Genomic DNA, 26,484 nt, shown 5'->3' with positions numbered 1-26,484 from the left:
AAGAAGTTAATAGAGTCATTGTCATCTGAAGAAGACCTCATTGGGCACGTTGTAACATGTCAAAAAAATTATTTTTGTATTTGAAAGTGTCAAAATACCCTCCAAGACCAAGTCGGTCTGGAAACTAAGAAGTCGGCCTCATTAGGGCATGTCGTCCTCCTTGGAAGCCTATATATAGGAGGGAACTCAACCTCCTATGGACACTCACTCACTTCTCATCATCCAAGCAAAGGAGAAGCAAAAGAAAGGCAAGCGAAGAAGGATAGAAGGACGAAGGACGAAGTTCTTGGGTTATTTCTCTCTCTCTCTCTCTCTCTCTCTCTCTCTCTCTCACGTGCGAAAGGAAGGCTAGGGTTTTGCAACTGCAAGGTCAAAGTTGTGAAAGTTGCAGAAAGAAGGTCAAAGAAAGGACTCTTAGGTCACCTACAAGCCCTAGAAGGAGAAGCAACCCAAGCGAAGGTCAAAGGAAGCCTTGGAAGCCCTAAAATTGCTCACACGTGTGGAAGCAGTAACTATTGCAGGGGCCGAAAATTTCAGACCTGTAGTGGAGGCCGAAATTTTGTAGCTAGGGGTCAAAATTGTGCAGCTGGAAGAGATTTGACTAGGTTTGACTTGGATAGAAGAAGCACATCATCAAGAAGGTTTGCCTTCGTCCTTGAAAGGTATTGGCCTTGGTCTAGAGGTCTTGGAATTTGTCATTTGAAGAATCTATAAGAAGACAAGAGACTTGTGGGTTTTCCTCTCAAGTGGAGAGGTTTTGGCCCTGGCTTGCAACCTACATCTTATGTCTTGGATAGAAGAAGCACATCACCAAGAAGGTTTGCATTGGTCCTTGAAAGCTATTGGCCTTGGTCTAAAGGTCTTGGAATTTGTCATTTGAAGAATCTATAAGAAGACAAGAGACTTGTGGGTTTTCCTCTCAAGTGGAGAGGTTTTGGCCCTGGCTTGCAACCTACATCCTATGTTCTTGTGTACTGTTGATCTTCTTGTTTTGGTAGTTGTTTGATAATAAGAACAACATAATAATAAAGAAATCACAAGAACAAAATGAGATATAAAAATACATCACAAGCAGTTATCAAGTTTAAGAGAAATTCAAATCATCCTATTGTAGCCCTCTAGATTTATCAACATGGTTTCAGCACTAAAGTTTACTAAGGGCATGATGAAGATCACTACATCTTTGAAGAAGTCATTGAAGCAGTTTTCTATGGTGGCAAGTCATCTCAAGCAAGGCATCAAAGCATTTTGGAATCTCCTATTATCTATCAAGAATTGCATGACCAAGACTTCTACAAAGGACAAAGGGTTATTCTCAGCACTTACAAGTACGTTTGAAGATGAAAATATATGGGTAATTGACAGTGGAGCATCCAGACATATGACAGGTGAGCACAAACAACTAAAGACCCTATCAAGAGGAAAATATTCCTACTTTGTTGAACTTGGTGACAAGAAGAGCTATCCTGTAAGAGGAATTGGATCAACTTCGTTGGAGTTGGAGAATGGAGGAAACATTCATCTCAACAACATTCTATTCGTACCAGGTTTGCAAAAGAATTTACTTTCTATTTCATGTCTAGAAGATAAGGGAGATAGAGTTGCTTTTATAGATGGAAAGGTTATGGTATGGGATAAAGGCTCTAGCATCAACAATGCAAAAGTCATTGGGATTCATGAAGGAAGACTCTACAAGTTGTTGACACCTCTCTCTCAAGATTTGGTTCACATTGAAGTAAGTCCATGTGAACTTTGGCATAGAAGGTTTGGACACCTTCACTACAAAATCTTACCAACTCTAAATTCAATGGTGAATGGCATCCCTAAACTTAAGGAGGATCATGAAGGAGTGTGCAAGGGATGTGCATTAGGTAAAAATGTTAAGAAACCATTTGGAAGCAGTGCTTCAAGATCAAAAGAAATCTTGGATCTCATTCACTCTGATGTTTGTGGTCCTATGTCTACAAAGTCTCTTGGAGGTCATCTATATTATGTAACTTTCATTGATGACCACTCAAGGAAAACTTGGATCTATTTGTTGAAATCCAAGGATGAAGTATTTGAAAAATTTCAAGAATTCAAAGCAATAGAAAATATTATAGAAAGAAGGATAAAGGTACTAAGATCTGATAATGGAGGAGAATACACTTCAAAGGAGATCATAGCTTTCTGTAAGGAGGTTGGAATTAAGAGGGAGTTGATAGTTCCATATAATCCAGAGCAAAATGGAGTAGCAGAACGAAAGAATCGCTCGATTGAGGAAAGTGTTAGAGCCATGTTACATGATCAAGACTTGCCTAAATTTGTGGGGTGAAGCAACCAAAACTGCTGTCTACATTCAAAATCGAAGTCCTCACAGATCACTAGACAACATGACTCCTAAAGAAGCATTCACTAGGAAGAAATTGTGTGTAGACCATCTCTAGATATTTGGTTGTCCTATCTACATTCACATTCTAAAGATAAAAGAAAGAAGTTGGATCCTACAAGCATGAAGGGTATATTTGTTGGCTATAGTAAAACTTCAAAGGCATATAGGATCTACATAAAGGAAGGACACCGAATTGAAGTAACCCGAGATGTGATCTTTAATGAAAGCATTGCATTGAAGAAATCTAAGGATCTCCCGGTTGACTCTGATGATGAAGAACTTCCAATATTTCAAGAATGTCCTAGGGAGGAAGAGGATTCAAATCATGAAGAAGAAGGTCCCAGTGAACCTGTGCAGCAAGTCATCATCCCTGAAAATAGAAAGAGACCTAATTAGTTGAAGTCTACTCTTTTAGATGCAGAAGGACATGTAGCAGCCAAGGCACGTTCAAGGAAAGTAAGAAGCCTAAAAGATATTCAGGGTATGCAGCCTATATGACAACTTTAATTGAAGCATAACCATCCAGTTTTGAAGATGTTGTCAAACATTAGGAATGGAAAGATGCTATGAATGAAGAATATTAATCAATAATGAAGAACGAAGTTTGGGAAATCGTTCCTATGCCTGAAGACAAATCTATGGTGACTTCCAGGTGGCTCTACAAAATTAAACATGCAACGGATGGAAGTATTGATAAATATAAGGCAAGATTTGTGGCTAGGGGTTTCTCCCAACAAGAAGGCACCAAATATGAAGAGACATTTGCACCTATAACTACGATACAATTGTACGTTCATTGGTATCTTTAGCAACATCAATGGGATGGAACACCCATCAGATGGATGTCAAGACAACATTCCTGAGTGGTACTATCGATGAAGATGTCTATATAGAACAACCCTTGGGATTTGAAGTGAATGATAGACAGACTCACATTTGCAGGCTAAAGAAGGCACTTTATGGCCTTAAGCAAGCTCCAAGGGCTTGGTATGCAAGGATAGATACATATCTACAAAGATTGGGCTTCTCGAAGAGTTTTGTTCACCCGAATCTCTATATCAAGGATGTGAAGGGTGAGCCTATAATCATTCTTCTATATGTGGATGATCTTCTCATGACAAATGTGGAAGGTCATATTCAAGAGTGCAAAAAGCAATTAGCAGCATAATTCGATATGAAGGATCTAGGGTTGATGCACTATCGCATGGGGTTGGAAGTTTGGCAAGGACCTAATGAGATATATCTAGGTCAAAAAAAATATGTGATTAAGATACTGCAAAGGTTTGACATGATGGATTGCAAACCTATGACAACCCCTGTGATCACAAATTTGAAGAGACTAAGAAGTTCTGATTCAAGTCCTGTGGATCCAATAAGGTATAGGCAATTTGTTGGCTCTCTAATGTATTTGGTGAATACTTGACTAGACATTTGTTTTGCCGTGAATATTCTTAGTCAATTCCAAGCAGAGCCCAAGTATGACCATTAGATAGCAGCCAAGCATATACTAAGATATCTGCAAAGAACAATCCACTACTGCGTAATGTATGATAGAGAGAATGGTTTCCAATTAATTGGATATACAGATTCTGATTGGGGAGGCAATCAGACAGATGGAAGAAGCACTACTAGAGGATGTTTTAGTTTTGATTCTCTATGATACCATGGATGAGTATAAAGCAAGAGTCAATTGCTTTGACTAGTGCCGAGGCTAAATACATTACAACATGAGAAGTAAGCAAAGAAGTTGTCTGGTTGATGAAGTTGTTGTTTGACCTGTTTGAAGGATTGATGGACCCTACAGTGATACATTGTGATAACAATGGCTACATAAGGTTGTCTAAAGACCCAGTGTTCGATGGAAAGACAAAGCACGTAAATAACAATTATCATTACATACGAAAGCTTGTGCAAGATGGAGTGTTGCAGCTACAGTATATCTCCATCAATGAGCATCTAGCTGACATTTTAACAAAATCTCTTCCTACTAAGAAGCTAGAGTATTTGAGAGACAAGCTTGGATTGGTTGATATATCCTCCCTAGTTGAGAGGGAGAGATAAACACATCATTTTTGTCTTCAAATTATGAAGAAAGAGTGGAGGATTGGGTAAGCATCTGAGATTGATTTTGATACTCTTTGAGGATGTGGTAGGGCATCTAATAGGTAAGAGTAGTCGAAGAGGAAAATCCTTGAGGATGTGTTATTCCAAAACAGGAATTGTCCTAAAAGGACATACTCTTTGAATACCTGGGTGGGGTATGTGCCTTGAGAGACAATGATGATGGTGTCTATTAGTCATTGGTCTCACCAACATTGTGCTTCTATCACGAAAGTTGGTACAAGATGGATTGTTGCAACTACAATATATCGAGGTTACGATACTCTTTGAGGATGAGGTAGGGCATCCAATAGGTAAAAGTAGTCGAAGAGGAATTTCCTTGAGGATATGTTATTCCAAGACAGGGATTGTCCTAATAGGACATACCCTTTGAACGCCCAAGTGGGGGATGTGCCTTGAGAGACAATGATGATGGTGTCTATCAGTGATTGGTCTCGCCAGCATTGTGCTCTAATCACGAAAGTTGGTGCAAGATGGAGTGTTGCAGCTACATTATATCTCCACCGATGAGCAGGTAGTTGACATTTTGACAAATTCTCTTGCTAATAAGAATCTTGTGTATTTGAGAAACAAGCTTGGATTGGTTGATATATCCTCCCTAGTTGGGAGGGAGAGATAAACACATCATTCTTGTCTTCACTTTGTGAAGAAAGAATGGAGGATTTGGTAAGCATCTGGTTTCCAATACTCTTTGAGGATGAGGTAGGGCATCTAATAGGTAAGAGTAGTCAAAGAGGAATTTCCTTGAGGATGTGTTATTCCAAGACAGGAATTGTCCTAAAAGGACATACCCCTTGAACACCCGGGTGGGGTATGCGCCTTGAGAGACAATGACGATGGTGTTTATCAGTCATTGGTCTCGCCAGCATTGTTCTCTAATCTTGTGGAGAGAGAGAGTTGTTAGTCAATGCCTTGTTATGTGACAATGTTGGTCGGTATGAAGAGATGCAAAGAGATAAGTTAAAATGATGGCTTGTAAGATGGCTTACCAATCTAACTCTTCTTATGAGATCTCTTCAGTTCGAGAATGTCCATGTACCATTATGAATACCTCCCTAGTTAAGGGGGAGTGTTGAAATGTGTAACTAGGTTCGCTCTTCATAAATGTAAAATGTACTCTTGATTCTTGTATATTGTAAAAAGAAATAAATTATTATTTTTATTTTTGCAAGCATGGGTTTCATGCTCAAATTCATTTTATTTGGAGGTCAAGCGCACCCATTGAGTGCTTCTACAGTTTGTCCTAGTATCAAGAAGTCAATAGAGTTATTGTCATATGAAGAAGACCCAATTGGGCACATTGTAACATGTCAAAAGAATTATTTTTGTATTTAAAAGTGTCAAAATACCCTCCAAGACCAAGTCGGTCTGGCAACTAAGAAGTCGGCCTCATTAGGGCATGTCATCCTCCTTGGAAGCCTATATATAGGAGGGAACTCGACCTCCTATGGACACTCACTCACTTCTCATCATCCAAGCGAAGGAGAAGCAAAAGAAAGGCAAGTGAAGAAGGATAGAAGGGCGAAGGACAAAGTTCTTGGGTTATTTCTCTCACACACACACACACACGTACAAAACGAAGGCTAGGGTTTTGCACCTACAAGGTCGAAGTTGTGAAAGATACATAAAGCAGGTAGAAGAAAGGGCTCTTAGGTCACCTACAAGTGCTAGAAGGAGAAGCAACCCAAGTGAAGGTCAAAGGAAGCCTTAGAAGCCCTAAAATTGCTCACACGTGTGGAAGCAGTAACTGTTGCAGGGGCCAAAAATTTTAGACCTGCAGTGGAGGCCAAAATTCTATAGTTGGGGGTCGAAATTATGCAACTAGAAGAGATTTGACTGGGTTTGACTTGGATAGAATAAGCACATCATCAAGAAGGTCTGGCTTGGTCTTGGAAGGGTATTGGTCTTGGTCTAGAGGTTTTGAAATTCGTCATTTGAAGAATCTATAAGAGAAGATATTTGTGGATTTTCCTCTCAAGTGGAGAGGTTTTGGCCCTGGCTTGCAGCCTACATCTTGTGTTCTTGTGTATTGTTGATCTTCTTGTTTTGGTAGTTGTTTAATGATAAGAACAACAAAATAATAAGAGAAGAAGCTAATAATTAAGAAAAAGAAAAAATACATCACAAGCAGTTATCAAGTTTAAGAGAAATCATCCTAATTGTAGCCCTCTAGATTTCTCAACAACACATAACAGTGATAGCTTATGCGAGTTGTAGCATAGGATAACATCACAAGGCATTCCCTATTCTAAGGGAGATAGTCACAGGTCTTCCAGAGATTAGTATTGAGTCGTATGGTGTAAGCAAAGGGTGCACGCTTTGCGAGCACGCCAATGATGCTTTCTCAAACAACAAGCATGGCGAGACTTCAAAAGCTTACAAGGTCTTTATCCCATAATAGAGGAAGACAACCATGAGAAAAGATGTAAAGTTAAGAAAACTTTGCATCTAGGAAGTCCCGTGAGCCTATTCTAGCGACAGAGGATGAGAAGCAAGAAACTTAAAATATTTAGTTGGGGTGACAAACGATTTCTAGAGGAGTACAACAGCCTTTAATTGAAGAAAGGGAGACAAGAACCCCTTTCACATCTATCAGGAAACCCCAATGGTTCACTCAAGCATTGAGGGATGCTTAGGAGCAATGTTGAGACTCCTTGGAGCACATTCAAAGAAAGAGGACCTCCAAAGAAGTTTCCAAACTATATGGCATTGTTGAGCAGCATTGTAGATTCCAAGCCTTCTAGCTTTCAAGAAGCAGTAGATGTACAAGTATGGAAGGATGCAATGGTGGAGTACATCTCTGTCATGAAGAATGATGTAGCAAGAAAGTTCTCCCAGAGAGTGGGAGTGGACTACAAGGAGACATTTCCTCCAATTTCCAAGTATACTTCTATTAGATAAGATAACATTATTATTGTCCAACAAGTGACTACTAAAGTAGGTCAAACGGACTACTAAATACAATGATGTCAATACAAAGTAGAAGTGTTAAAGTGGCTCCGATAAAAATAGAATGTAGAAAGCAAGAATGTAAATATAATCCAAAGCATGTCATTAGAGTAATTTTGAGGTCTAAAATGGGCCTCCTAAGAAAAATGTACAACCAAAATAAACTTTATAAAAACCAATAGGATTCAAGATGATGATGTCAACCATGGGGGATGATTCACCATTTTTGGAGTAAAAAAATAAAAAGATTAAAAAATAATAAAAATAATAAAATAATAAAACTACTTTTTCAACTCGTATTTTCAACTTATCTCCCTAATGTTTAACTCAAATTTCAAGTGAGAGCACTCATTAGATGCAAAATTTAATTCCTCATCCAAAGAGTGTCCATGTTGCATACTTTTGATGGACCCTGCTAAACGAAAAATGAGAAATACATGGAAAAACGTGATTGAAATCACGTTTTTTCCATGTATTTCTCATTTTTCGTGTAGTCATGAGAAATACATGAAAAAACGTGATTGCAGTCACGTTTTTTCATGTATTTCTCATTTTTTGTGTAGCGGGGTCCATCGAAAGAATGCAACATGGGTACTCTTTGGATGAAGAATTAAATTTTGCATCCAACGAGTGCTCCCGCTTGAACTTTGAGTAAACCCATAGGGAGATAAGTTGAAAATAGGAGTTGAAAAAAGTAGTTTTTTCTTTTTTTCCCTCTAAAATTTGATGACGTAATCTAATCTTATTTTATTATTTCCACTATTATTTTATAAGTTCCTTAGGAGGCCCACTTTAGACTTCAAAATTCCCCTAATGGGAGATGACATGTAGACTCCATAAATAGAGGTTACTCTGAAACAAAGATGTACAATATAAGCAGATCCAGTTTATGGAAAATGGAAATAGTCAATGAACAATGTGTCGCATAGTCTATTAGGTCAAGATCTATCCCTCCTAGCATCCAAGGTCAAGTAGAGGAAGCTCAAGATAAGGGGTTGCAAAGAAGAAGCAGCGAAAGAAGAGGTGGATGACATGTTGCGTTTTGTTGTCTAGACAAGGAGGTGCATTTCTAAAGTCGGGACAATCTCCCCTGACTGTTGGTGCAAGGTCTAGATTGGCTAAGCTGTTAAGGCCTCTGTGAACTGTGGATGATCCTCCAAGGGCATATTGATCTACAGTCTAGACCTAGGCCACTATCCATCTATCTCTTGGTGCCTCGAGCAAAACAAAGACTCGTAAAGAAGGAAGTAATATATTGAGTGGGGGATGGCCTAGGAGGTGATTGGATGGAATAAGAACAAAGATAAAAGGTCTCCTACATGTAAAGGGCCAAACATCTCTGACCAAAGAATTTGAAGAAGCCGAAGAGATTTTGGGACTCTCTAAATAAGAAATGTAACCTCCCTCTAATATCATATTAAATGGGGCAGCAGAAGATAAAACTATTATGTCTTTGGTTTCATTTATGGGATGGAAGATACATCAAATGGATGTGAAGACAACTTTCCTTAATGGGATCTTTTACCCCTCATGTCAACAGGTATACAACATTTTTGCACTTTGCATATCACCATTGTAAGCGCAAGATCACAAGTCAAAAGCCTTGTGACTGTGAAAATTCCTACACTGAAGGAACCCCTACTGCAGCAAATATGAATCTACTTCACCTACTTGATCTTTAAATTACATTCATCAAATTATTCTTCTAAATATTGAAGCAAATTACTTCTGCAGCCTACACTAATTAAATATTTGATCTCATGAAATAGAAAATAGAGCAAAGAACAAGATACATAGGACACACTTATTTTTGGACACAATAGTCCCCGGAAAAACCCAATGCGAGAAAATCGGTGCAGTAGTTCTGAGGGTTTATTATTATGCAGGAGAAATATCTAAATACAAATCTAGGATGCTCATCTAGCAATCCTTTACAGAGAAAAATATTGGCGGAAAATCTGAGTGAGTTTTACCTCACTTCACCCGGTAGAATTCCGGCTGATCCAGCAACAAGACTGGCTAACCCCAACTTTTCTGCGTAGGCCTTGCGTCAGCCCTGCAGCAGCTTTTCTGCCCTCTGCGTCAGCTATCCCAGTTGTTCCGACAATTCTGGATTCTGCGTGACAGGCAGCTTTTCTGCTCTGCGTCAAGACTGCATGGGCCCAAACTGGCCCAGCTTCAACTCTCCCGGCTACTACGTTGCCTCTCTGCAAACTCTCTCCGCCTCTCTATCAATATTCTCTGGAAAGTCCTTCCGGATTCTCTCTGCCCCTCTGCTGTTGAATGAGCACTTAGTTCGAATTTCTCAGTTTCCTAGCCCCAGAAATCGAATTCCAAATCAATTCTCTCTCTCTCTTTGTGTTTCCAAATGAACCCCAAGCCTCCATTTTATACTTTTCCTGTTGAGTCTTCAATGGTCGAGGTTGAGTCTCTAATCAACGGCTAAAAGATTAAAACATAACTTGATCTGCCTTCTACATCATTCTCACCCATATTTTGATTAATACCCATTAATATTTTAATTTCCCTAAGTTTAGACTTAGGAACTTCATTAAAAATATTAATTAATTTAATAAAATACAATCCGGGTGGAATTTCACCAAACGGTTTCTAGGTTCTTTAGAACTCATGTGCCTTAGCCTCTCCACCAATTTTCAAGGCTAGAGCACTTCTGATGCTACCAAAAACTAACACTCCCTCTTAGTGAGGAAAGTGCTCTAGAAACAATGTCCACCTGCATGTTGCTCTGTTTCTGAAGCACCTCCTTTCTGCACTGTTGCTGCCACCAACATTGTGTTGTTGTTGCTACTGTATTGTTGCCCATGACACTGCCATTGCCACTTCTGCATCTTTACTACAGCTCCCTCTCAAACACTGCATCTGTTATGCTGCTAGCACTGCCACTGCTAACACTACATTCATACTGCAACTCAGTTGCTGAGAGAAGCAACTGAAAAACATCCAAAATTAACTGAACTTAACTATGTTCGGCATAATACCATGAATGTTGGAATCTGACTGCTCTAGTCTCTGACCCACTGAATCTTCTGCGCTATTGTTGACTTTTTCACTGCTGCCAACCTTGCTCTGCACTTATCAGTCTCTGGTCCCCACCTACTGCATCTGTCCTCCAAACACTCTACTACATCATCTGACACTAAGTCCTCTCGTTATTGTTGAATCTTGGACTCTCGTAACAAGGAATTGATCCAAGAGGTGGACTCCTCAAGGATCCTACCCACATGTAGTCCCCCAACTACAGCTCAATATCGCCACATCTCCCTCCTGGAGATGCGTGGGAAATCATGGCATACTCTTCCTCGTCTATCTTTGCGGTTGCAACCTTTGGATCATGCTTCTTGTCCTTATCCTTTTGCTTCAAAGGACACTGAGATGCAATGTGACCCATCTATAAAAGAATGTCGAATGAATTAATTCAGAATGAGCAAACAGCTCAATGATAATACAGAGATATTTACAATAATAGAAACATCAGGTTTCTATGTAGAATATGGAAACACTCAGTTTCATCTAAGAAACTGCTAAAAGAATAAAAATAGCAACAGCTAAAAAGAATGAGCATTAAATACTAAATAGGAATATTCTAATACCCTCCCTTAATGCTCAATCTATTTACAACACCAATAGACCCTCTGAATTTTACAAATTTATCAGGACCAAGAGGCTTGGTGAAAATGTCGGCGGGCTGCTCTGTTGTGGGAACATATTGCAACTGAACTGAGTCGTCTTCAACAAGCTGGCGAATGTAGTGGCAATGAGTTTCCACATGCTTTGTTCGTTCATGAAAGACTGGATTCTTGGCAAGTTTGAGCACTCCCTGATTATCACAAAACAAAGAAGTAGGCCCTGTCTGGGAAACATGCATATCTGCAAGCATACGTCGAAGCCAAACTGCCTCACAGGATGCCTTAACTGCTCCCCGATACTCTGCTTCTGTTGAGGAGAGAGCCACTGCCTGTTGCTTCTTACTAGTCCAAGTAACAGCACCGGATCCTAGACTAAACACATACCCAGCTGTAGATTTACGGTCATCAACCGAACCGGCCCAGTCAGAATCAGTGTAACCACGAAGTATAGGTTTGGAACTTTGAGTGTATAGGAGACCATAATCAGAAGTGCCACGCACATATCGTAGCACACGCTTTGCTGCTTGCCAATGATCAGCTTTAGGAGCTGACATGAAGCGGGAAATGTAGCTTACTGCAAAACTGATGTCAGGTCTGGTAGCAGTAAGATAGATGAGACTGCCCACTAATTGCCTAAATAAAGTTTCATCCACAAGGGGAGAGGATGACTATGCGGAAAGTTTGAGCCCTGGTTCCATAGGAGTCGTGGCCGGTTTGCAATCCTGCATTCTGAACCTGTCCACAAGATTTTTGGCATACTTGGACTGAGAGAGAAAGATCGGATTTTCAGTCTGCCAAACTTCAACCCCCAGACAGTAATGAAGAAGTCCCAAGTCTGTCATCTCAAAAGTTCTGCATAAATCTTGTTTGATCCCATGGATCAAATGTGCAGAGCTGCCAGTAATGATAAGATCATCCACATAGACAACCACAAACAAGATATCATCACCAGTATGCTTGATATACAGGTTTGCATCAGATGGACTCCGCTGAAAACCCTGATCTGTCAGGTACTGATCAATTTTCATGTACCAAGCCCGAGGAGCTTGTTTCAATCCATAGATTGCTTTAGCTAACCGACACACTTTCTGTTCTTGACCAGCAACCTTGAATCCTGGAGGCTGCGTCATGTAGACTTCTTCTTGAAGATCACCATTTAGGAAAGCACTCTTTACATCCATCTGATGAACTTTCCAATTGAACTGAGCTGCTAGGGCAAGCATAAGCCTTATGGTACTCATCTTGGCTGTAGGAGAAAAAGTCTCCTCATAGTCAATGCCTTCCTTCTATGAGAACCCTCGAGCCACAAGACGAGCTTTATACTTGTCTATGGTTCCATCAGCTTTGTATTTCACTTTATACACCCATTTGCAGCCTATGGGTTTTTTTTTTCAGGAAGATCAGAAAGTGTCCATGTGTGATTCTTCTGAAGACTCTGGAATTCGGCTTCCATAGCCTGTTCCCACTCAGATGTACCCTTAGCCTCTGAATAGGTTTGAGGCTCAAAAATACTGTGTAGGTTAGCCATAAGAGCAAAATTGACTGTAGACTGTTGTCTGTTCTTATGTCTAGAAGTTCTACCTTCAAGGAGCTCATCATCCCGGAGATCACCAATGGTTTTAGCCCACCATTTAGGCCGAAGAGTAGAAGAACCAATATCAGGAGTAGAGGAACCAATATCAGGAGGAGGTGGAGAAGACTCAAGAGCAATAGGGGCCGCAAGAGGAGGGTTATTTTCTGGAGGAAGCTCAGATAGAGTATTATCAAATACTGATGCTACATCATCCCTCCCATCAGGTGGACCGACCGGAAGAAGAACACTGTGAGGCTGATCCTCAGAAGAAGAAGACTGAAAGAATCCTCTGTCTTCATCAAATACTACATCCCGACTGAAGCTAAGACGACCAGTGGCTATATCTATCAGCCTATAGGCCTTGTGATGATCACTGTACCCTGTCATCATGAGTTTCTGGCTTTTGGAATCCAACTTAGAGCGCTTAGCAGCTGGAATCCAAACATATGCAACTGAGCCAAATACTTTGAGATGGCTGATCTTAGGCTTACGGCCAGACAAAACCTCTTCAGGAGTCTTCCCTGTAACAGCCTGAGTGGGAGATCGGTTAAGAAGATAAACAGCAGTAAATACTGCTTCAGCCCAGAATTTGTTTGGAACACTCCTGTGTTGTAGCATGGAACGAGCCATTTCAACAACCGTGCGGTTGCGACGCTCGACAACACTGTTCTGCTGAGGAGTGTAAGGTGTGGTTAATTGACGTTTGATGCCATGAATATCACAGAAGTTGGCAAACGCTGAAGAACAAAATTCCCCCCCATTGTCGGTCCTAAGGGTCATGATGTTACAACCAGATTCTTTTTCCACTAAGGTTTTAAACTTCTGAAAGGTACTAAGAGCATCAGATTTATTTTTTAGAAAATACACCCACATCTTTCTACTGAAATCATCTACAATAAGTAAAAAATATTTGCAAGCAGTGATAGAAGCTGTATTCATAGGACCGCAAATATCAGCATGAAGTAACTGAAGTACCTTATATGCGCGCCAAGATTCTCCATTTTTGAATGAAGACCGATGTTGCTTTCCCGCTTGACAGGCGCTGCATACCCCCAACTACTGAGTCTGAATATCAGGTAATCCTGACACAAGTCCCTCCCGAGAGAGCTGAGAGAGATACTGCATATTTAGATGCCCATATCGTTGATGCCATAGAGTGCTGATAGGAGAGATACGTGCTGCTAGAGCCACTTCTGGAGAGTCATTGGTGTCAAGTAGCCTGTATAGACCATGGTCCTCTAGGCCAACAGCAACTGTTAAACTAGTCTCCCTGTCAATAATGGAGCACTTGTGGGCACTGAACACTACATCAAGCTGAGGAGAATTCCTCATAATCTGGCTGACAGATAGCAGATTAATTTCTATACCAGGAACATAGTGTACATTCAGGAATATGAGAGTGCGCCCACCAGACTGAATTTGAACTGTACCTCTGCCAACTACTGTGTACTTTTCACCTCCGCCAAATACCACGGAATCACTGAAAGGTGAGAAGTCAATAAACCAGTCACGCCTGTGAGAGAAGTGGCGCGATGCACCAGAATCAATGTACCATGCAGAGGAAGGAACATGATCTGAAGACCTTTTAGCCATAAAGGCGTAAAAGGCAGAATCTGTCTGCTCGGAATGTTCTGCAACATTTGTTGTCTGATGGGGCCCTCCCTGTTTCTTCTGTTCAGAAGCAATCCTCTGCCGGCAATCTTTCTTCATGTGACCGAACCTGTGACAGTAATTACACTGCACACTTTTCTTCCTAGCAGGATCAAAAGGCTGAGAAGAGCCTTTCTGTTGAAAGGACTGAGAGGACTGATATTTTGCAGCAAATGCATGTTCCGAAGACACTGATGAAGCACCACTACCAAACTGTTGTTTCCACCGATCCTGCTGCAGGAGTTTGGTGCATAGCTCTGGAAACTTCAGATCAACATTTGTGGTGGTAATGTTGACTGTTTCTATGAAATGTTCATAAGATTTCGGTAGACTTTTCAAAGTAATGACTACCATATCTTCTTCCTCCATGGTCCTACCAATAGCTTCGAGCTGATCTCGAATGTCTTTAATTTTGTTGAGATGTTCCTGTAAAGACATATGTTCGTCCATCATGATGGAGAACAACTGATTTTTGAGGAAAAAAGCTCTGCTTTTGTCAGATGTTTCGTGCAGTTCTTTCAACTGTTGCCAAATCTCGGCAGCTGTCTTGCCAGAAGGAATCTGTGGTAACTGATCATCAGCGACAGAGAGCTTGAGAAGCATAACAGCCTCTCGATTTCGATCATCAAATTTATCTTGATCGGTACCAGCTGTACTGGGACGAAGCTCTTTGCCCAAAATGCGCTGATCAAGACGCCTGTATTCAAAAATGGTCAACATTCTTTGTTTCCAAATGTTATAGTTGCTGCCATTAAAGCGTTGATTTCCTTCTAACATCAGATTGGTGAGCGTGGCCATTTTCCCAAAGACAATACAGAGGTCTGACACAAAATGTAGCTGCTCGCTTATCCTGGTGCAAATCAAAGCAGAATTTGTTCTGCGAGACAGGTTTAAGAAAACTATATATATATATATATATATATATATATATATATATATATATATATATATAGATATATATATATATATATATATATATATATATATATATATATATATTTACCCTGCAAAAATATATATCCACAGAGATATGAGCGCTATATATTTTTGAATCAGCAAGACACGAAAAACTGTTTAAGACCGGAGACTACAACCCTTGACCACAGAACCGAAATTTTCACCTGCACGGACTCTCGGTCATGTATTTCTGGAATGGTTATCAGTCAGGGACTGAAGGCTGTTGCAGTCGACGTCCAAGAAAGCCAACGTAATCGTTGCCCAAGACGGTTCTGGCAATTATCGAACGATCGGGGAAGCAGTAGCAGCAGCGCCTCAGAAAAGCAGTAAGAGACACATCATCGTGGTTACTGGAAGCAAGAACGTGCAAGATGGTTCAACCACGTACGCTTCTGCAACTTTCGGTTTTGCGATGTTCCTCTATTATCAGTAAAGCTTTCCGCTATTTATAATTGATTCGCAGATTCAGAACAAAACCCCCGAAAATTCGAAGAAGACTTTGCTTTACAATTTTCGTCTCGTCGTGGCCGGTGATTCGTCGTGCACTCCGGGGACAGGCCAGAAGATCTCGGTCCAGTTAATAGCACTGGACCTGGTTCCAGTCCGTGATAGGATTTATGCTGCACGTATTACGTTTCCTTGTGTATTTCGTGTAGAATGACACGATAACGACGGATTTCGGGCAGACGAACACGATGACGACAGTTCGAGGAAGGATGATAATGCCAATACAAAATATATTGGATGCAATTGCATAATCTTATCTGCTGAACCTCCAAGGGTTCCAGATTCAGGCGATTGATTCCGAGCCGGAAAGCCGCCGGAATTGACGAATATGGCGAGAATGATGCAGTTCACGAATCCCGCGCCCACGAACCGATCACCGACCAGATCCAAGAGTTTCTCAAAAAAATGATAATGTAGGAGCAGAATTCATTTCTGTATCGAGATAGACGACTGTAAGCTTTTATCACAGTGAGCAAAGCCGAGGCTAAGACTCAGTGAAGGCTACCTGGCTTACAGAGGGCTCGACCTTAGAAATGAATGAAAGAAAGAACTCAAGAGATTAGGATGCAGAGAGAATAGCTGTTCAAGAAATCTCTTAACCTTGCTCTGATACCATAAAAGAATGTCGAATGAATTAATTCAGAATGAGCAAACAGCTCAATGATAATACAGAGATATTTACAATAATAGAAACATCAGGTTTCTATGTAGAATATGGAAACACTCAGTTTCATCTAAGAAACTGCTAAAAGAATAAAAATAGCAACAGCTAAAAAGAATGAGCATTAAATACTAAATAGGAATATTCTAATAGACCCATCTCGCCACATCTAAAACATTTCACCTTCGAAATGTCCTTCCGCTTCGGCTTTCGTTGTCCCTTCGATGCTAGAGCTATGTTTTCCTCCTCCTCCTTCGTCTTTGTGCCACTCCCGCTGTTGCCATTGAGGTTGACCTTCACTAGGTCCCTCCTTAACTCCTCCTATTGACGAGCCGTCTACATCTCCTCCCATGAAGGTAGTTTTTCCCTACCCAATATGTTTTGGACGAAAACTTTCCATTCATCCGAGACTCCATTCAAGGCTATCCAAACCATCGTGGTTGGCTAAGGAGTGGGACCCCACTGCAACAAGCTGGTCTCTGGTGTCCTGAACACGTTGAATATAGAGGTTCACCCCTTTTCCTTTCTGCATCAAGGTCCACTGCAACTTCTACTCTAAATACATTTTTTGTTGTTCGGAAGAGCCTTCATACAGAGAATACAAGGCTTCCCACATCCCTCGGGTTGTATCCTTGCCCTCCAAGTGTGAGACCACATGATCTCGAACTCCATCGAGAATGAGCCTCTTTGCCTTCCCCTACTCGGCCTTGTACTTCTTTTTATCATTGTCAGCAGGAACAGCTACAACACTATTGACGTAGGCCTCTAGATCATATTCCTCTAGAACAGCTAAGATTCTGGTCTTCCATATGACAGTTGGAAGCTCCTTCCAACCTGTCCTGATCACTAAGCCCATGCAATGCTATTTCACCCAACTGTCGAATTGACTCCTCTAGTCACTACTTAACACTGCTCACTGCTCAGCAAGTGAGAAATTTGAACTTTCTAGCGAAAAGTTTTCTGAGGAGAAAATTCCCCTTCTACGTGTCTTCGTTCTTTTCCAACGGATTTCTGCCCCGGCAGAAACTGCGCCCTTCAAGCACTACGTTGAGGCTCTGCGTCACTCCCTCTGCCTCTGCAAACTCACGAACTGGAAATCGTACCTCATGTCGTCTCACTCAGAGAGAGATTTCCTCGGATCTGCTTCCCAGCAAGGACTGCGCAATCCCTTCAAGGGGATTCGAATTGTTGCCAAGTGCAACTTTCAACCTCACTACTCAGCACTTGATCTGCTCTTCATGTTTCAAAATCAATGCTCTGATACCATGTGAAAATTCCTACACTGAAGGAACCCCTATTGCAACAAATCTAAATCTACTTCACCTACTTGATTTTTAAATTACATTCATCAAGTTATTCTTCTGAATATTGAAGCAAATTACTTCTGCAGCCTACACTAATTAAATATTTGATCTCATGAAACGGAAAACAGAGCAAAGAACAAGATACATAGGGCACACTTAATTTTGGACACAATAGTCCCCGGAAAAAGCCAATGCAAGAAAACCGGTACAGCGATTTTGAGGGTTTATTATTATGCAGGAGAAATATCTGAATACAAATCTAGGATGCTCATCTAGCAATCCTTTACAGAGAAAAATGTTGGCGAAAATCTGAGTGAGTTTTACCTCACTTCACCTGGCAGAATTCCAACTAATCCGCCAACAAGACTGGCTAACCCCAACTTTTTTTGTGTTGGCCCTGCGTCAGCTTTTCTGCCCTCTGCATCAGCTATCTCGGCTGTTCCGGCAATTCCCGACAATTCCGGCAATTTTGGATTCTGCGTGACAGGCAACTTTTCTACTCTCCACAGGCCTTTCTGGCTCTGCATCAGGACTACGTTGGCCCAGGTGTCAGCTCTCCCGGCTACTGCGCTGCCTCTCTACAAGCTCTCTTCGCCTCTTTGTCAGCGTTCTCCGGAAAGTCCTTTCGGATTCTCTCTACCCCTCTACTGCTAAAAGATCACTTTTTTTAATTTCTTAGCATCCTAGCCTGAGAAATTGAACTCCAGATCAATTCTCTCTCTCTCTCTCTCTCTCTCTCTCTCTCTCTCTCTCTGTTTCCAAATGAACCCCAAGCCTCCATTTTATACTTTTCCTATTGAGTCTTCAACGGCCGAGATTAAGTCTATAATCAACGGCTAAGATTAAAACATGACTTGATCTACCTTCTAGATCATTCTCACCCATATTTTGATTAATACCCATTAATATTTTAATTTCCCTAAGTTTAGACTTAGGAACTCCATTAAAAATATTAATTATTTTAATAAAATAAAATCCATGTGGAATTTCACCAAATGGTTTTTGGGTTCTTTAGAACTCATGTGCCTTAGCCTCTCCACCAATTTTCAAGGCTAGAGCACTTCCAACGCTACCAAAAACTAACAGTAACAACCATGTGAATCATTGTATTAGGTGTCCTAAACCTTGTACTTGTCAACCATGGCCTGTCTTTTTAGGATAAGTCTTGGGTCTCTTTGTCCCGTATAGGATCGGAGGATCTTGAATGGATCCTAAGGGGACTCATGGTTTTAGAGGAGCCTACTTATGTAAGGGTGATCACTAGTTTAAGGACCGTCCAACCCATGTCAGGGTGCACCTATGTCTTACTGCATGGTTATGACTCATAGAGTCTATATGTTGCTTTGGCCTTGGTGCAATTTTCCTTCGCCAGTTCTCAACATGGCAATCTCACAAAATCAACATTTTCAAATCCCACAAAACAAATCACATTTCTCGATGCATGTGGTCCCGAAAGGCCAAAAGTCAACTTAGTCTCAAAATGCTCAGCAAAAAAGCTAGATGACATACCACACTGAGATTTTTCCAAAATATGAAGGCGTCATTGAGAAAATGGTGGTCAAAGGTGGCTCAAGTTTCAACAGTACGTATGGTTTCTAGGTGGCATAACAAGGGCATATCTTAATAGAATTTGACATATAATATCTAAGTTACCAGATCCTTGGGGCTAGGTGCTTAGATTTGTAGATCCCCGGATCGGATACAGATCCGGATCCGAATACATTGGGATCTACATTGTGCAGTTTAAGAGTCACTTTCAAAAATAATGAACCCTTGGTAGTAAAGCCAAACCTACAAAATCATGTGTTCTACGGTGGTGGCTTGATCGATTCTGGTGCGTCGATCAGACCTGTTGGGTAACAACATGTGCAGAGTCCAGACATATTAATAAATGTCTGTCAGAACATAGGTGCATCAAACAATTATTCAAATGGACATTTGACATATTATTCAAAATCCCATTGGTGTGTCATGCAATTATTAACCGCCAGTTCCCACAAATTTATTCTACCCACAAAATACTTAATGTGGGTTTTAAATTCCTAACTCCCAAGTGTTTGGTTCGGATACTTTATGTTATTAGATTTCTAATCCAATTCACTTTATAAAGGAATCTAAATAGTTTTGTTCTTTAACTTAATTTATAATAATTAAATATTTTTTATAATAGGTAATTTATGATGATAATAATAATAATAATAATAATTTTTATAATAGTTAATATTATGTTTTACGTTAATTATAAACTACTTAATTTGTATGAAAACTTCCAATTTAAAACATAAATAATATATTAATTCTAGGCTTATTAATGGAATATATTAATTATTTTATATAAGTATCACATTTTACAAATACATATAAACTATATATTATAAAATTTATAATTTTTATTTTTTAAATTATAAAAATATATTTATAATATTTGTACTTGTTGTTTCCTTCACGTATCCCCATCCTGACTTTTCAAAACATTGGCGGATCCGGATCTGGATCCGTATCTGAATCTTGGTAACTTAGTACAATACGTCAAAAGGGGTCTATAAAATCAATCAAATGATACCCAGGTGGCAGACACTTTAGATTCTCCAAGGCGTTGGAGATCCCTCTCTAGGCATGATGACGTTGCACATATGGGTCAAGAGACTTGGCATAAAGAGGCATGCAATACATCTAAAGTTATGTAAAAAATTAGCTCGACAAAACCCATGTGCCGAAATACTCAAAAATATCAAGCGCATTGAAGATCTAGCCAAGTTAACACTTTTACTAGCCATTAAATTCTATTCAGGAGGAACGTTGGGAGTCAAAACTAGCCATTTGGGAGTCAAATGGATTGTTGGACTATTGCGTAGACAAAAAGTAGCCATTGCAAAAGTCAAATCATCTTCATTTTGTTAGAAAATCAGAAAGGCAGAAAGATTTTCTTTATACTTGATAATTACTTGTGATGTTCTTGATTTCTTATTAGGTTTCTTTATATCTTCTTTCTTTTGGTTCATCAGGCAATTACCAAAGCAATAGAACATAAATCAATGGACACCAGATATAGGCACACAACCAGAGCAAAAACCCTCTCTAGGGGAAAACCCAGTCAGTAATTCTTCCTTCAATAGTTTTCCTGAGATATTCCAAGACTCTACACCTTGATACAAACTTTCCTCCACACCAAGTCAACCCTCTTCTTCCTTTGCAGATGATCCTACTTGACTTGGCAGCAGCAGCAGTAGTAGAGGCACTTTCTTGGACCCAGCAACTTCGATCTTATTTTAAAGACTTCAATCTTCACTTAGAAACTTTGATCTTGGCCCTATACAACTTCCTGAGGCAACAACACCCAACAATAGCAACTTCGACCTATACTTGATCTAGCAACAGCAACTGGCAACGGCATCAACAAGAGAACTTCAATCTTCCAATCTAGCGCACCACTAGTTACAAAGGAATTCATAGAAGATGAGGACTTCAAAGAGGTATTTCCATAGTACAAGGCCAAGTTCATGAAGAAGAAGGTGATAGCAACACTAGTTACAATCTCTAGGACAAGTTGTTCTACAAGTTGGATAAGCCTTGTGATCCTAAGGGATTGCAATTTATTAGAGGGGCTCACACCTCCAAAGTTGTAGGTCATTTTGGTGTTGGGAAAACAATGGAAAACTTACAAAGTTATGGGTGTTAGCACAAAGCGTAAGATGTAGCTCAATTCATTGAAGGATGTATACTTGTACCAACAAACCAAGTAATAAGAAACAAGGTATATACCACCTATTATCATTACCTACTAGACCATGGGAGAGCATCTCCATGAATTTTGTGGGTGGGTTTTTCAGAACAAGGAAAGGACATGATTATTTGTTTGTGGCAATGAATATATTTAGTAAGATGTGCATTCTCATGCCTTGTAGAAACTTAAAAGACCATTAGGGAAAAAGATGTAGCAATCACGTTATTTGAAAGGATATGGGTGTAATTTGGAATAAAAGTAGCATCATTTCAAACAGAGATACTAGATTTCTCAATGCCTTTTGGACTACAATTTGGGAGAAGATGCACACCGAGTTGAGGAGATATACAACTTTCCATTCACCAAAAGAGGTCAAACAAAAGTAATGAACAAGACATTGAAGAAGTCACAAGAAAAGTACAAGACCCAACATGACTAGCATGGCATTGAGAGGACATTCAAGGTAGGAGAGTCAATCTAGTTGCAAATGAACAAAGAGAGGCTATAAGGTCCTAGTAAGAAGATCAAGGCTTTATAATAGAGTCCTTTCAAAGTGTCACAATAGGGAGGTAATAATCCCTACAAACTCTAGGACCTGTGTACCTCCATCTTTGTGGAGAATCTAAAACTCTACGAGCCTTCCATGTTAAATGAAGAAAATGATGAGCAAGTCCTACCTACCATAGAGGATTAGCCCAAAAGCTCATAGTAAGTTAGCAGAGGACAAAATTATGCAAAATAAGTCCAAAACAACTAGACGAGGCAACAAGTCTAGGAATTTGGGCTAAAAGGACAACTTAAAAGCAAGGATAAATGGTACTCCAAGGAGAATGTAGGTAGGGGGGAATTTCGTCATCTCCTTTACTAAAAGCTTTTGGGTACCAAAAGGCTACCAAAACAAGGATATATGATCCAAAATGGATCACTATATGATTTTTGTCATTTATTTTGGTACTTTCTAAGTGGAAAAATGGGAGCCATGAACTTGTAGAGTCCATTTTAGAGGTAGGGCCCATTTTGGTGATTTGGGGTCCTAAAACTTCTAGAGCCCATTTAGGGCAGGTAAAGGGTTGTTTTGGAGGTCAAAATTTTGTGAACAAAGTTCACAAAACTCCAACATAGTTCAACTCATTGAAAGCTTTCCAACAATGCAAAGATCACCTAAATTGAGTCTAAATAAGCAAGTTATGCATCCCACAAGTTGACTTAGGCTTTTACCCACCATGGTACTACATGGATGCCACATTAGCTCCCATTACTCACACATGTGGAGCTAGTTATGTGTGGAATTTCAAAAAGATTCTAGAGGGTCCATAACCCGAACTCTAATTGGAAGTTAAGACATGCAAAAACCCGAAACATAACCCTAGACAATTATGAAGACATGTTAATTACTTGATCACTGGGAAGGGAAGGCGTTTCAATCCTATTTTATTGACTTTGTTGTTCCATGATTGAGAAAAGCGAAGGAGTTGAATATTGTGAGTAAAATAGAGGACACAGATGACCCTATAGTAGCCATTTAGGCCACAGTGTCTATTGCAACTCTAAAGTGAGTCCATCTTTCTTTTATTTGAATTCCATATTTGAGAAGAAAAGAGCAAGGCATATCCCTCACATTCTAGGTAGGTTTTCCCATATTGCGTTTCCCAAGGTACACCTATTCATTTTATGGATGGCGGTATTTATTGTTTTAGTTACTTTTATTGCATTATTAGTTTATTTCAATATTTTGGGTGCTAAAGCAACGGCTGCTCCAAGTCATTGCCAGGAGTCATTGCCAATCATTGCTGCCGGAAGGTCATTGCCGAATGACATATATCGAGTCATGAATGGCTGCATTTTAGGCATTCGAAAGGTGTGAAGCCGCTTGTTCTTCTGAGAACAAGGGCATTTGATGCTCAAAATAGTTAAGGTTGACTGTTCGCCACCGATAGCGGTATTAGGCCAGAATCCCTTTGTTTGTGAGACAAGAGACCCACCTCCAGATAGCAATTTGACTACTAAAATTTACAAAGATTTACATACTCTACCCCATTTTGGATTTGAAATGGTGACCTCTTGGGAGGAAACCCATGTTCTTAACCATTAAGCCAACTGAGCTGTTATAGTGCAAAGTGAGCCTTGCACAAGCATATTTCGCACATTTCATCTAACTTCACAGGAAAACACTTTTATTGATATATGTAGGGCACGCAAGTTTACCCTAAATTTTACTATACAGTGTAAGATAACAGTCTACTCTGTAAAAACAAAGAAGTCGAGTAAAATAGCGGGAAATTATCTGGAAACAAATCGCACATCATAGTGGACTGCAAATAAATTACTCATAACCCAGCTCGAATGGCATGGATTTATCTACTCGTTACTCTGCTCCTCTAGTCAGAATTTATGTGATCTCGATTCTTCTTCGCACTTTAATTTGTCCATCAATTTTGTTAAGGTAAGGACCACTTCACAATGTTAGATGAAATAAGGTAAGGTCCTAAGCAGATATTTTTTAATTCTGCCAAACACTTTGTTCATATTTTCCACCCACGTTTAGTTCTCTCTTCAAGTAAAAGAGAGCTTAAAATAAATTAATTTTAATTACCTCCATGATCATGCTCCAGATACTTTCACTTTCGTTGAAAGATTGGCCTGTGCAAAAAAAACCGTGCGTAGGATTTCAATTGGCGAAGATCCGGGCTGAATTTTAGTATTCTAAAAGTAGCTGATGACTTACATTAAAGATTTTACAGGTTCTTGTTCTGAATCAATCAAGCCAGAAATAATACCCATAATTTTGCTGAAGGCATAGGTCTGTGAGCCGAAGTCGCCGTTCATTAACAAAATAGGGAATAACCAAGCAAAATATTCAGTCAAAAATTTAAGCATTATGCCCTCGCTGATCTGCCAATCGGAAATGAGAGAAATGTTGCGAAAATAATGGAAAGAAAATACAATTTTATTATAAAAAACATCGTTGAATTGTGAGGGCAAACCTGTTGTAGTGAATTCGCACAACAGTAAATTCCGGTGACTCTCCAAGCTGAGACGTTGCGTCCTGCATGGACGTGCAGCAAATAACTCCTAATTTACGATTTCTTGAATCTGTTACAGAGGATCCTCCATCCCACGCCTTCTTGAACACAGTTACTTTATTCCGCTTGTAGAGAAAACCTGCAAGCACTCCCCTGCTTGCTTGAAATAGCCGTTTCTCTTGTGGGACGAGAGCAAGCGAGCTCCAAGAAGGAACGGCTGCCATGCCTCAAAACGAAAAGAAAACGGAAGCAAACAGAGATTCAAACTCGAGACTTCGAGATAAATTTCAAACACTAAGAAGCTAAAAGGTTCAAAGGATTACAGCATAAGTACTGACGGACGTAAGAGATTTCATTTGATAAAATATCAAATGTATTAACGCCCTGTAAGCATCCTTCAAGCGCATAAATATGCGGACTAATTTATGAAATGCGATCATTTTTAGAGAAATATAAGTATTGGACTTCGTACCGGGCAAGTCACGGACCGTGGAACTAAAAAGCAAGTTTGGCGGGTGGGACGATGAAATTCACATGGCAGCGGGATCGAAACCGTGACCACCACTTAATAAACTCATTTTCTTTGCCGACAATTAGCGAGCATAGATACCAGGTGGTTGATTATTGATCGATGATCAATTCTTCATCTGGCATTGCAGAAATCGTCGTGAGCTGGTCCTACTGAACCGACGGAGGAGATCAAATGGCTGGGAGTTCCCGCATATCCCATCCCAGAGGTTCGGAGGTGATCAAATGGCTGGGAGTTCCCGCATGTCCCATCCGAGAGGGATTTGTAAGTTTGCAAACTTTTGTCCTTTTCTTAGAACTTTTGATGGATCTGATCCGCATTCAAATCAAGATCAACCCTTACGATGGCAAATGTTACATGTTAAAATCCAATTTAATGATTTAAAATACATATATATATATTATTTTGTTTTGAAAATGGAGTGATAATATATTTTTCATTATTTCTTTATTAATTAGTAGAGTGAGTCAAGATATGGAGAGATTAAATTTTTTTTACTCAAAAGAGGTTTACATGTCAAGAGATTTAATATGGATGTACGTTAATTTTATTATTAACTTATATTGAAAAAAAAATCATGACTAAAAATATCATGGAAAAATCATGAATTGAAATAGAAAAATGTTTTTATTTTAATATTAACATTACAACATCATTATCACTGAAAATGGGGAAGGCATATATAAATATTATTTTTTAGAATTTAAGGAGGTGACATTTTCTCCCAAAAATAAATAAATAAATAAAAAATAAGGCACGATTTTGACGAAATCAGGCATAAATTTTTGAAAATTCAGGTTATAATTGTCAAGCTTCATAATTTTGGGTGTGTTATACAAGAAAATGACCTCCTCATCAACTCAGAGGAGAAAGACAGTTTGACTAAAGACATGACCTAGTTCACAGGCCTATTTGCCAAGGTAACGCTCCCTAGGAACTAGCAAGTAGAGTTAAAATGCTCCCTATGCATGAGTTAGGGGCATTAGTCCTTAGGGTAACTCACTGTGTTGCCTAAGGGACAACATTACCCTATTTTTGTGAGATTCTGGAGGTCAAATGAGTGGGTTGACTTATTAGTATTCCACTTTTTACTCAAATGTCAGCCCGAAAAGAAGGAAACATCTACCTTCTACTTGTCTAAGGATATTGCCATTCCTAACGGAGTCTAATGGAAGAGGAAAGAGTAATAAAGCAAGGAAACATCCTAGTTTTTGCGAAAGGGAACTCATGAGAGAATTGGCAAGGATAAGCCTCTCATCATTTATATATTGGAGGCTTGGGCATTGTGGAAGAGGTCAAGGGATCGTTAACTACTTGTCGAAACTTTGTATGAGATATAATTGCTTTGCTACCAAGAGGTTAAGGAGAGAGAGAGAGAGAGAGAGAAAGGAGCTGGAGGATTAAGGGAAGCTTGATTCACCAGATGGTTGTAATCATTCTTTCCTATCTAATAATATAGACCTGTTGT

General features: G+C 39.7%; 1 protein-coding gene across 5 annotated transcripts in view; it reads right to left on the bottom strand.

The window, feature by feature from the left end:
• The window catches only part of LDA (limit dextrinase), a 433,493-nt gene extending 408,267 nt beyond the window's left edge, over positions 1–25,226 (bottom strand). For 2 of the 5 annotated variants that reach the window (XM_089411947.1, XM_089411950.1), the window contains exon 1: positions 24,449–24,940. In XM_089411947.1, the coding sequence (XP_089268073.1) occupies positions 24,449–24,711 (263 nt within the window). In that variant the 5' untranslated portion in view covers positions 24,712–24,940. The other 3 variants (XM_089411946.1, XM_089411948.1, XM_089411949.1) reach the window with 3 other exon arrangements.
• Positions 25,227–26,484: the final 1,258 nt, after the last annotated feature.

The sequence above is a fragment of the Pinus tabuliformis genome, chromosome 3_1, assembly GCF_031772625.1.
Source record: "Pinus tabuliformis cultivar Carrire ecotype Pingquan chromosome 3_1, CPIR1, whole genome shotgun sequence".
Taxonomy (NCBI): Eukaryota; Viridiplantae; Streptophyta; class Pinopsida; order Pinales; family Pinaceae; genus Pinus; species Pinus tabuliformis.
This window is presented reverse-complemented; position numbering and strand designations above follow the sequence as displayed.